Below are 12,312 nucleotides of genomic sequence, written 5' to 3' on the forward strand. Positions count from 1 at the left end.
ATAGAGATTAACCTAGAACAAAGTAAAAAATATCAAAATCGAGTATACTTAAGAAGAATGGGTAAAAAATCAAAATCCATGCTGAGGTTAATTTTGGTAAAAAAAAAAAAAAAAAAAAAAAAAAGAGTAGAGAGTTTCTATCCTTAGAGATATGCTGCAACTAGGGGGTGGGACCGGATATGCGCAGAGGATCGGACGACGGGCAAACAAAGTTGAGAAAACCTCAAGAAGGCAGCAGGTGACGGTCACAGAAAAGAAGGAAGTTCGCACGTGTCGTGTTTGCATCGGGAGTTCACAGAAATTCCGATTTGCCTCGCCGCGTTTGGAGAAACGCCGCTTTCCTTTCTCCCCAAATTTCCTTCTCTAGGGTTTCTCTTAAACCCGCCCGACGCCATATCCTTCGTCTTCCTTCTCTCAACCCTTCTCCCGCACACCCTCGCCGCTACGGTTAGTGTCAACATTACACTCTTTCTATACGGGGACTGGTAAGGAATTATTGCATTACGGAGATGGGAGCACTTGCCCCTATCGCGCCTTGGAGCCCTGAAGATGATATTCTGCTCAAGAACGCCGTCGAGGTAAACTTCTCTCCCTTCTTGTCTCAACTGCGGAGTTAAATCTCTTACGGCTGTTGTATATCGAGTACCATTTTGCTCCTTACTGTTGAACGTTTATTTTCCTTCTCGTATAGTCTGTGTGCGTGCGTGTGTGTGTGTGTGTGTGTGAAACCGTACTGTTCTTGTTGCGGCAAATCTGTGTAAAACTGCGGGGCATTCTCCTTGACAGTATGGTCACTATCACGCCAAGTTAAGATATGTTACTGTTGAAAGTTAAATTAAGATATGTTTGAACTTTCATTTTTAATAACTAGAAAGAATTTAATTACCTTATCTGTCTGAAGTTTTAATTCGACAATGGTTATTTAAGTATGGAACATAGGTCTATTATTTTAAAGCACTCTAAAGGAATCATATATTTTATGTTTTTCATTGTCTCGAGGCAAGGATGTAAAGGATGTAAAAGCAGAAACAGTTAAGGATTTGATTCTTGCACATTGATTCATAAGTGGAGAGCCCTCTTCTTCTTCTTGAGCCACAGTTTAGTAGACCATTATGTGCTTCAGTTATTTTGGAATGCAATTTTATGCCCATTTGGCGTCAAGAAAACTAGTGTGCTGATGCTTTTTGAGATACATTTTAATTTTTTAATCTTCCAGGCGAGTGCTTCCTTGGAGGCCCTTGCCAAAGGTGCTGTGCAGTTTTCTCGAAGATACACAGTAAGAGAATTGCAAGAACGATGGCATTCTTTACTTTATGATCCAATTGTATCTGAAGATGCATCTATGTCCATGATTGATGTTGAGCGTTCTTCTTCCATTCTTCCATCAAAGTTCAACAAGTTTGGGAATTCAAAAGAAAATAAATGTATTGGTGGGAAGAGGAAATCTGGCAGTGTGCGGCATTGCTATTATGCTTTGCGTAAAAGAATTTGCAATGAACCCTTTAATCCTATGGGCCCGAGTTATCTTGTTGGTGATAGTGACTATGTCACTGAAGAGCCTATGTCAGGAAATTGCATCCCTCCAACATCAGATGATTTTGGTCTTCAGAGCTCAGAGCTGGGCACCTTGCCCTGTAATTTTTCCCAAAATGCGATGAATAATGACGATACTGAGCACACTTTTCATTCTGGATGTCAACATACTGTTGAGCATTTTCCTCAGAACCTGGATAATGGACATGAGGGAATTTCTCACGTTATGGTAGATAATCTGCCTTTCGCCAATGAATCTCATGCTAAGGAATTGGCTCCATCAGCTAGCTTTCCAGTCCATAACCTCTTTGAAAATGATTTGGAGGCGGGACCTTCTACGTTTGGGCAACTGAGCACTGATCAGAGAGTGATGGGCTCTGAACCAGAAGACAACGATGTCTTCAATTCTCCTGTTTCTGATTCTGGTGCATCTTTTCATAATGTCGAGTACTCATCTCCTCTTCCTGGCATGCCAATATGGAGAGATGCTTCGTCAGCCTTGCCAATTGATGTTGGCTTTGCAGATAAGGATGTGCCTACAGGAGACTCTTTTGAACTCCCTGATGATGATGGGAACAACAACATTCAAAATGCAAGATTAGCGGGCTATGAGGCTCACTCTAACTCAAAGTTGAAGATTGAAGTGCAGCATGATCATTTGAAAAGTCCAAATGCCACTGCTGAAGGTTGTTATTTAGTGGAACTGTCCAATACTGTTTTGAACACGAGCAATGAGGATGAACTGTTTTTCATGGATGTTGATGGGCTGTCACTTTTGTTGAGTTCACCAAATGAAGTCAATCACGATCAAACAGGCAATGCAATTTATTCAGAAACAGTGTTACCAACGGATACAATGTTAGATCCCCCCTCTGCATGTTCTGGAGAGTTGTATGAAAAGGGATCCCACTGTAGCGATGGACATTTGGATTGTAGTTCAGAAGCTCATCCATCACCATCTACATCTTTGAACAGTCAATGTCCTGGAAAAATTGATGAACCTCTTTTCTGTACTTTGAACACAGAAGATCCAGAAATCCCTAGCAATGACGATGTTTTTCTACCTCCATTGTCAACAATTGCTACTATGGGATACCATTTTAATGATTGCATGGGTCCTACTTTTTCATCTACTAGTGATTTCTCTTGTAAAGAAAACTCTGGTGAAATGACTCAAAACCTTGTGCAAAGGGAGAGGAAAAATCATGATGGACAACCTCATGTTTCAACCATATCAATGGGATTGCATTGTTTGCCTGAAAGAGGTGAAAAACATCTGATTAGTGGAGATGGTGTTAATTTAAAATTATCCCATAGCAACTCCATACACGTGCCATCTGCAAATAAAACCAGCTCCATAAATGTAAATGACGATACCATCCTACCTGTCACTCTCATGGAAGAGAACAATGAAATTTCCCTGGTAAATCATCTTGGCCAAAATTTTAATACTCATTTAGAGAAGTCTGGCTTTGATTCTGACAATGTTAGAAGATATCCATAAAGTGCTACTTGTGGCATTTCAGGAACCAAATACATCGACTTCAGTGAAAGATCATCGATTATCACGAGAAGTGGGTGTTCAAGGTGTTTTCGGTGTAGAACAAGATGGAATGTATTCGACATCTGATCATGAAGAGTTATTTATTGATAGTGAAGATGATTTACCTCATTTTTCAGATATTGAGGCTATGGTAAGATTTTTATGATAAATAGTGAGTGTAAGATGGTTCGGTATCTATGGCTCGATAAGTCTGTTATAACATCTTTAATTTATTTCTTTCAGATACTTGATATGGACTTGGATCCAGAAGATCAAGATCTGTATCCAAATGAAGAAGGTAACGTATAGATGTCTATTAGTTTTTAAATTGTTAATTTTCATCAACGTAATTTCTGTTTAAATCAGTTTTTAAATATGTTGCTGTCTTGCTAACTGCATATCCTATTTTCCTTATCGTGTGAGGATGAACTAACAATAGATTATTATTTACCTCTGTGTTGGCGTGTGTTATGTTTAATTTGCTTTCATGGGACTTTAGAAGGTTTGATATCATAGTATAGGTTTGAAACACTTTTGTTTTAAATCATTTATATTAGAAAGTTGAAATCAAAGTGATCCTTAGTTCTATTTCTGGTTTAAAGTTTTCCAAATTGAAATCTTTAGATTTTGCACAGTTCGAGTGTGAATTACGTGTTGAAATCATGATATTTTAATTTTTCATTCGCATGTTATAATCAAAGTGTACATGCTATTTCTGAACATTTTTAGTAAACGTCTAGAGAAAAGTTCAATTGCATTATTCCTAATTCTTTTCTCATCTGGATTAAAAATAAAATAAAAAAAGTCAAATAATTTCTTGTACTTTCATGATTCTTAATTGGTTGGTGCTCTGCCATCAATGGAGTGCATCATTGAGCTGTTTCAGTTATCGGCTCTTAAATGCTTGGTAAGAAATGAATTTAGAAATGTATAGTATACACATGCTTGAATTAAAATTTATGGAAGCGGGCAATGTATTCTTTGCTATACCAAGTTCGCTGTCTGAGATTCAGTATAATGTGGGAACTAACTAATATTCGGTAGAGGGGTTGTCGCATGCTAGTTTCTTTGCTATTTTATGGGTGGTTTGGATTGAGAGGAACCATAGGACTTTTAGAGACGTGGACCAATCTTGCGACAAGCTTTGGGAGATGGTTAGGTTTAATGCCTACCGATGGGTGTCAATTACTAGGCCTTTTCGTAATCAGTCTTGGCTTGGTTTTCTTGGAAAAGGGGTCCACTTTTTAGCTTTTCTGAGATGTCTTTTTTGTTGGGTTTCTTTTTTTATTACCCTTATATATTTTTTCATCTTTCTCAATGAAAGCATGGTTTCATACCAACGAAAAAGAAACTATAAATTTTAACAATATGAAAAGATATTTTACTGGAAATTGATATTCTCTGTACAATCCTGCTTCCTATATATTCCAAACTTGGTATTTGTAAGAAGTAAAAGTTCCATGTTTAGTATTGCTTTTGAATCTCAAACTATAGCTGGCTTTTGACAGCTGGTAATTATTCTTAATGCATTCAACCTTGCTGTTTATCTTCTGTCAGCCGTAGTGTGTACAAGTCCCTGCATATTCGTTTCACATTACTATACCATTATGTTGGAGATCTTACACGTTGTTGAGATCCAACTTTAGCTTTTCTTTATTTATAAATTATCAGTTCTTTCTCCCTTGAATAACATTGTATATTTTCTATTATCATCCTTTTTGTATGTAAATGCTTACATCATATTTTCAATATTCTTTTGGTCAAAATAATATGCCATTGGCCATGCAATATTCTTATGTTCTTGTTTATTTGTAGTCTTAAAATATCAACATATAGACACCAGGAAGAGAATCATCAGACTGGAGCAAGGGATTAATGCTTGTATGCAAAGATCTATTGCCTCTCATGGGGCATTAGCAGTTCTTTGTGGCCGACATTCGAAGCATTACATTAAGAAATCAGAGGTACTTTATTGATTTATATTTTGAAGTAAGCCAATCTATCGATGATCACTGAGCTCTTGTTTGAGGTAGTTTATGAGGTCTTGTGATGACTTCAGTTGGATCAAATTAAGATGTTTGTTTGTCACCGTCCAGGACATTGATAAGTGTATTGAGTATTAGATTGGTTTCCTTTGGCATTTTGTTCTCTTTTGAGTTCCCTTCCCTGTACTAAATGATTATCTTAAAGTCATAGATGGACATATTCACTGATAAGGATGTAGTTGAGTTCATTATGATAGCTTCGATGGTGATGTAGATTGTTAAGCCACAAGTTAAATTCACTGAAGCAACCTAAGAACGCACTGCCGAGTGGATTTGTTCTGAAGGAAAATAATCTGGCTTGGCTTATTAAGCATCATTTATATGCAGGTTCTGCTGGGTAGAGCAACTGCAGAATTCATTGTAGACATTGACTTGGGAAGTGAGGGAAGCGGTAACAAAATATCTCGACGGCAGGTAGAGTTGATTCAATCTTTTTTTCCAAATTGTATCCATATCGAGAATGTGGTTGTGAGAGTTTTGTCTACCTTTTTAGCTGGGTACAACTATTCTCTTGTTATATTTATCTTCTGTTCATATAGTGTTCTTATGGAGATGGATGAATCTTGATTATTCTCTTTTCAGGCAATTATAAAAATAGATCAGGATGGATTTTTCTCCCTGAAGAATCTTGGCAAGTGCTCAATCTCCATAAATAACAAGGATGTGGCCCCTGGTCACTGCCTGCGACTTAATTCTGGTTGCTTGATTGAGGTATGTTTCTCTTGTTACTAGAACGGAACAATGCTTATGTTTTGAAACCTAGACGTTGTGCTTAAAATTATGTTTAGAAGATGCAGCAGTTTCATATTTTATCTGTTAATTACTATTCTTCATGGGGCTGTAGCCTTAGAATGGTTGGAACTCTGGATTTTTGGAAGTGATCATGTTGCATTGTACGTCTATGCTCAAGAATTTGAATGTTTTACCGTTTTCATCTGTGTGAGCATTTGCAGATTAGGGGAATGGCATTTATATTTGAGTCAAACCCAGTTCGTATGAAGCAGTATGTAGATAACGTAGGCAAGACATCTCACAAACAGGAGTATCAATCATAATGATAGATGGCAACGTAGCTGGCATGGACTGTTGTACAGTCGGAAGGTGCTCATGTTTCTGCACTTTCTTCTGGTTCTTTAGGTATGCTTGCTGTGTTAAGTTGTTATCTAGCATGCGATTAGAAATGTAAATTCTATTAGTTTCAGTAATTCCAGTAGTTATTTCGTAAATTGCTTTGTGATTCAACGTTTTACTTCTCAATGAGGTTTTATTGGATTGCTAAAGATGGGAAACAATAGCAACAACACGTTTGTGGAAAGATTATTTCGAGAAGTAACATCAGCGAGGAGTTGTCCAACCAAATTGCGAAGATATAGGTAAATTTGTACTCGTTATCTACCCAACCCAGCCACGCATTCTGGTTACTCCCTGAGACATCCAAGTGGGTTATAGGCATCCCACAAGTTTCTTCACTGATGCTTCCCATCTTTGCACTTTGGAGCCCCACCAACTGAAGTTGCTATCTTTTTGGGATATAGCTTCAGGTCAAAATGAAGGTAATGATCCCTGAAATCGAATCTGGGCTCCTTGCTCTGCCCATCCCTAGTAACCAGCTTGGCCAATTCCATACCTATCTAGAAAGTGTAACAATTTGGCTTGGGTCGAAAGGGATACCTTCAAAGGAGGTCTTTTCTGCTGTGCTAGCATTAACTCTTACATTATTTAACAATATCGTGTACATATGGAACTTACAATTACAAGAAATTAATCATAACCTTTGCTGACAAGTTGTGTGAGCTCTGTTGATAATCTTCAATGCTATCTATTGCGAATATCTTGTAATACAAGACCTTGCCTTCTCAAAAATGTGCCTCTAACCCTTTGAACAGCCTAGGTGATGTATTTGTAGAGGGAGTTGAGGTTGCAACATTTGACAGCCAATTTCATCTAGAGGCGTAGTGAGAAGGGGAAAGAACAGTAGAGTGAAGGATATCTGACAAATTCAATACAAAAGAAACTGCAGGTTGGGACAATCTAATCACGATTTCAACTCAGGACAGCTACAAAACGAGGCAGTGGCTGATGTCTGATGTGTTGGATTGAGAGACTCACCGACCTGTCCAAACTGATAAAAGCCTTATCCATCTGATTCTGAACTGAAATCGGGAATTTATTGCAATACTTTGTTGTTGTCGAGAAAGGGGATGAATCTTCTTGGTACCTGCGCTGTTTTGATTTTCTGCTCTTCCAAGTTGGTAGCCACTTATTTTGATTTGTCATTCTCTTACTACTGACATTTTATCAATTAATTTATATCTCTATATGTAAGAAATTATTGAATGAATAGAAGATATAAGTTGTTCGGAATATATTATAATTGTGGCTAGGGTGATGGTTCTCGTTCCTTAGAGTGGGTCCTCCTGGAGTTTGTAGGCAGATCTAAACGATCTTGTCTGGACAAAGAGATGAATGGCCATGTAATAATAGTGCTGTCTCCATGAATTATTCACTCCAACTCTAAGGCTTGCCTCTTCATAATTCTATCTATAATTTCTGTAATTGTTCTTGCTAAGTTCCCAACTTTTTTCAACCATTCTTAGTAATACAATAAAGATGAATTCAGGGGCTATTAAAATCTATATCCATCAAATTTACAACTCATACAAACTCAAATTTGAGTCATGTTTCTAAAATTGCTCATTCTAAATACCTCCGATCGATATGTGATGTCACAATTCAGGTCAAGTGTTTTTACTAACGCACTGTCTGATGTCTAGTTCTGTCCTTACTGACACACTATTCGGTATTTGGTTTGGGCTGATATGTATCACTATTAACTTCAAGTTTTAAAATGCGTCTTCCCGTAAGAGATTTCTACACATTTATAATATATGATCTTTTGTAATGGTCCTTGCAAGTGTAATAAAGGTGAGAATGGTGAATGGATATGAAAGTTGAAGATGGCAATGGGGGAGAGATAGCAGCAGCCTTGCTTGCATTATGGGTTACCATACCCTTCCTTGCCTTCTGTCTTTACTTTTAGTTTACACTTCCCTTTCAGTTTTCAGTGCCCCTTCCTTCTCTCTCCCCTCACCAATTTCATCAAACCTCTTTCTAAATACGCATTTCCACCCTTTTGATTATTGTTGTTATTCTACTTTTACAAGAATCTCATACATTTTCTCTCCATTTACTTCAGATTTAGGATCTTACCCTCTTGTCTATTCTATAAAAGATCATATAAAGTTAGTTGACAAGGACTCATACCAATCCAATGAGTAGCATTTTTGAAACCTAAAAGATCATTATTTATAACTATATATTTTGGTTAACTAATGATGAAATGAGTTGAATTATAGGTTTGTTGATATGGTGGCGTGGTGGGAAGATATTGATAAGGGTTTGGCATAAAGGATGTAGATGGAGCATTAATGGTCATTCATTGTGTGACATTTATTCATTCTTTTCATTTTATTTTGGAGGGCATCATAACTATTCATTTATTGCACCCAATAGCAACCCCTTCATCCCCATATGCTTTATTCCCCAAATTCATATGGGATTCTAAACCCTACATTAGTTGAAGAGAGGAGGAGAAGCTCGGAAGTGGAAGCATAGAGAGAACAATATGGACTTGAATTGTTATAAATGATATCAAAATCAGTCATTGAGCGGTATGTAAGCGAAGATGCTGGGCCCATAAGGATGTGGATTGTGACAAAGTTGAACAAAACATTCCGGGTAGCAGATATGTTATAACATACGTATGTAAAAGTTTAAAGAGAACAATATTTACTAGTAGTGGGCTTGAGGAACGAACAATAAAGGTGTGGAAACCTCTTCATAACATATGTATTTTAAAATCTTGAAGAGAAGTTTAGAACAATATCTACCAGCAGTGAGCTTGAAGAACGAACAAGAAAATCTCTCCTAACAAAACCATTTTAAAACTTTGAGGCGTGATAAATACAGCGGGAAATTTATGATATCATTTTATAACGATCAAGGAAAAGTATTGATATCCCTGTATATCACAACGTTTACCATTAATGGTCATATGAACTCAAGTCGGTACTCACATTAACATATTTAAACCAATTTAGAAAGTGAAAGTCAATGTTGTTCAAAAGAAAATGTGAAAGGTTTAAAGGCCACCAGGATGGCCGGGGTGGTCCCGGCCGGCAGGGCGCGTGGAAAGCACTTCCCGGCAAAAGCGGTTTTGAGGATTTTAATTAAATAGATTCGGTAGGTATGGGGAGCTTAAAAATCCCATCTTTTTTTCATATGGGCTTTCCAGTTAAGGTATGGTATTTCATCCACTTTTTTCCCACCCTATTCCAACTCCAACTAATTTTTATTTTAAATAAATTCTCAAATTTTAATATTTTGTCTTCTTTTATAATTTTTTCATTATTTTATTTTACTAAAATTCTCTCAATTTTTAAATTTTTATATTTAGATTTTAAACTGTAACTAAATGACTTTTATCCAATAATTATTTTTATTTAAAAAAAAAAAAACTATTTTTATTAAGTGCATTTATAACCGTACACCCTTCGCCCGGTTCCCCCCCTTAGATTCGGAAAGTTTCGGAGATGAAGATTCAGTGCGACGTCTGCAGCAAAGACGAGGCGCTGCTTTTCTGCACCGCCGACGACGCCGCCCTCTGCTCCACCTGCGACCACCGCGTCCACCACGCCAACGTCCTCGCCTCCAAGCACCTCCGCTTCCCCCTCCTCCATCCCAACAACAACAATTTCCCACTCTGCGACATCTGCCAGGTCCCTCCTCTGTTTCACTTCTTCCATTTTCATGGCTTCTAGAACCTTTCGGTTCATGATTTCCAATTTACAGGAGAGACGAGCGTTCCTATTCTGTCAGCAGGACCGGGCGATTCTGTGCAAAGACTGCGACCTTCCAATCCATTCGGTAAATGAGCTTACCCAGAAGCACGATCGGTTCCTTCTTACCGGCGTGAAGCTCTCTTGTGAGTCTTCCGGGAATGTGCCGTCGTCTTCCTCTATGTCCGAGAAGATGGCTAATGCTTCTTCTGCCCCTGTTTCGAATTCGCCTTCAATTGCCGAGAGTTCAACTTCTAACGCCCAGACAGTGGGTGCGTCCACCGATGGTTGTGAGGCGATGAATGGTGTGGAGTATTTTATTGACGCGATTTCTGGGTGGCATTTTGATGAATTTCTTGATTCTTCCTCTACCGATGCTCCTCCTTTTGGTTTCTGTAAGGTCTGCAACTCTGCATTTATGGATGTTTTTTCTGTTCTTTTTATTGGGGCGGTGGATCTGAAAATTTGACTTAATTTGAATTAATTAACCCAGCTGCAGAGCGATGAGGTTGATGGTGATTGGGTTTTTCTATTTGTTGATGATTTAGTTGAATTAGAAACGAGCGCGGATTCTTTCTCGTCGGAGGATTGGGGAATTTGGAGCCCTGAGGAGGAGGCTGCCGTACCTCTGTTTTGTTCAGAGATTGAGATGGAGGAAGGGAAGAAAGGTAGAACCTTGAAAGAGAAAACCAGAGGAGGAGGAGGTGGTGGTGGCGGTGACGGTGGGATTTCGGTGCCGGAGGTTGATCTCCGGCCGAGAAGATTCAGATTCTCTTGATTTGCGTTTTGAGGTCGTGATTTTGTGTATACGTACATGCATTTTGGATGTTGCGGCTAACTCCATAATCAGAAGTGCATGGTTTCTTTTTTTGGCTAAATTCTAAAAGAATATATCCATTAATTTTGTCACATCTTTCTTAAATAATTCTATTCTTTCATTTAATCTTTCATACACATTTTTAAGTAAAAATATATTTAAATATTGGATTAAATCTAAGACACCATTCTCATTATAAAAAATCTAAACAACTAACCAGCTGATGTAAGATCTTGTATAACCACACGTCAACACTTACCAAAAAGTGAGCTTAATGAAATTGTGAGTCATGTGTGGGTCATTATGTGTGGGTCATTATCAATGGGTGGCGCTAAATATAGTTTATTCAGTCATTCAACTTCATTAGCCAACAACCTTGAAATTCTATGATGAGCAATGGCACTCAACACAACACTAAAGCATAAAGATCAAACCAATCGATGGAAAAGCAAAAAATAAAAAGGAAAAGAAAAGGAAAGGAAAGGAAAGGAAAGGAAGCTGCTTTAGCAAATTCACCTAAGCTAAAGAGAGACCACTTTTGGCGGGCCCAGGCCCAACCACAGCGCCCAATCAAATCAACCAAGTCATGGAATCCGAGTCCAGCAATCAATAACAACCTTACAAAAAAAACCAAATTATGGAAGTTGTGGCTCCCAAATTACAGGCGTCGGCGTCGGCAGTGAGCCTTGCACATGTATCGACAGTCGTAAAAGCAAGGCCCGCCGCAGTGAAGCGGACAGTCCAATCTCATGCCTCTGCATCTTCCTTTCACCATACATTCCGCAAATTCTCCCATACTATAATCTTCCTCATTGTATATTCTCTTCCTGTCTACATTTTTCCTTCTCCCACCGCCGCGTCTGCCATATTTTGGCTGTCCACCACAACCCCATTTCCACCACCCACCTCCGCCTCCTCCCCATCCCCATCCACCACCACCACCACCTCCTCCTCCACCCCCTCCACCTCCACCACCTCCGCCCCATCCCCACCCATACCCACCGCCTCCTCCCCTGTTCTGCTTGCTAACCTCAACCGTAGTAGTATTACCAGAACTGTTTCTCCCCTCCCCTGCATTTCCCCGTGGCAGCTCGGAGAATGTTAAGAAAGTGCCATTTTTCAAACCCTCAGCTCTCGACCCATAAACCGCTACTCCAAAAAACACTAACAAACCACAGAACATCATTCCATTTTCCAAACCCATTTCTTGCATTGGTTGTACTGTTTGAAAGCCCATATATAGGACGTTCTTCTTTTTCTTGAAGAAACCCCACGAACCCAACCCAACCCAACCAACGTGCAGTACAGATGGGATGGCTTGAATCCTACTTTTGTTCTGTCCCCCCACTTGCATTGCAAAATCAACAACGCCATACCGCTTAACTAAAGCACTGTTGCCCACATTCACCAAATCGACTTCTTTTGCGAGTGTCATCAATGCGACCAAGCGGTGGTGGGCGGTGGGCGGCTTTGTTGGTTGTCCCGTGCACAAGGAACCGCCAACTTCACCCAAAAGAATAAAAAATTTATAATTTA

General features: G+C 38.9%; 2 protein-coding genes across 9 annotated transcripts; both read left to right on the forward strand.

The window, feature by feature from the left end:
* The first annotated feature begins 172 nt into the window (after positions 1 to 172).
* Positions 173 to 7,620, forward strand: LOC111480451. 6 transcript variants are annotated; one of them, XR_002717844.1, is made up of 9 exons: positions 173 to 578; positions 1,217 to 2,956; positions 3,060 to 3,227; positions 3,320 to 3,374; positions 4,892 to 5,040; positions 5,449 to 5,535; positions 5,704 to 5,832; positions 6,075 to 6,494; positions 7,008 to 7,620. XR_002717844.1 is itself a non-coding variant. In XM_023125494.1 (8 exons), exons 1-8 carry the CDS (start codon positions 510 to 512, stop codon positions 6,174 to 6,176), a joined length of 2,499 nt encoding a protein of 832 aa, XP_022981262.1. In that variant the 5' UTR covers positions 173 to 509; the 3' UTR covers positions 6,177 to 6,960. The 6 variants fall into 6 exon arrangements, 1 of the variants encoding a protein (XP_022981262.1); XR_002717845.1 differs by having other exon boundaries at positions 6,075 to 6,258; XR_002717843.1 differs by lacking the exon at positions 7,008 to 7,620 and adding an exon at positions 6,571 to 6,960.
* Positions 7,621 to 9,680: 2,060 nt separating this feature from the next.
* On the forward strand, positions 9,681 to 10,881 carry LOC111480878 (B-box zinc finger protein 21-like). 3 transcript variants are annotated; one of them, XM_023126091.1, is made up of 3 exons: positions 9,681 to 9,899; positions 9,973 to 10,359; positions 10,453 to 10,881. In XM_023126091.1, exons 1-3 carry the CDS (start codon positions 9,714 to 9,716, stop codon positions 10,735 to 10,737), a joined length of 858 nt encoding a protein of 285 aa, XP_022981859.1. In that variant the 5' UTR covers positions 9,681 to 9,713; the 3' UTR covers positions 10,738 to 10,881. The 3 variants fall into 3 exon arrangements, with proteins under 3 accessions (XP_022981859.1, XP_022981860.1, XP_022981861.1); XM_023126092.1 differs by having other exon boundaries at positions 10,459 to 10,881; XM_023126093.1 differs by having other exon boundaries at positions 9,973 to 10,354; positions 10,508 to 10,881.
* Positions 10,882 to 12,312: the final 1,431 nt, after the last annotated feature.

Source organism: Cucurbita maxima, unplaced genomic scaffold (assembly GCF_002738345.1).
Source record: "Cucurbita maxima cultivar Rimu unplaced genomic scaffold, Cmax_1.0 Cma_Scf00006, whole genome shotgun sequence".
Taxonomy (NCBI): Eukaryota; Viridiplantae; Streptophyta; class Magnoliopsida; order Cucurbitales; family Cucurbitaceae; genus Cucurbita; species Cucurbita maxima.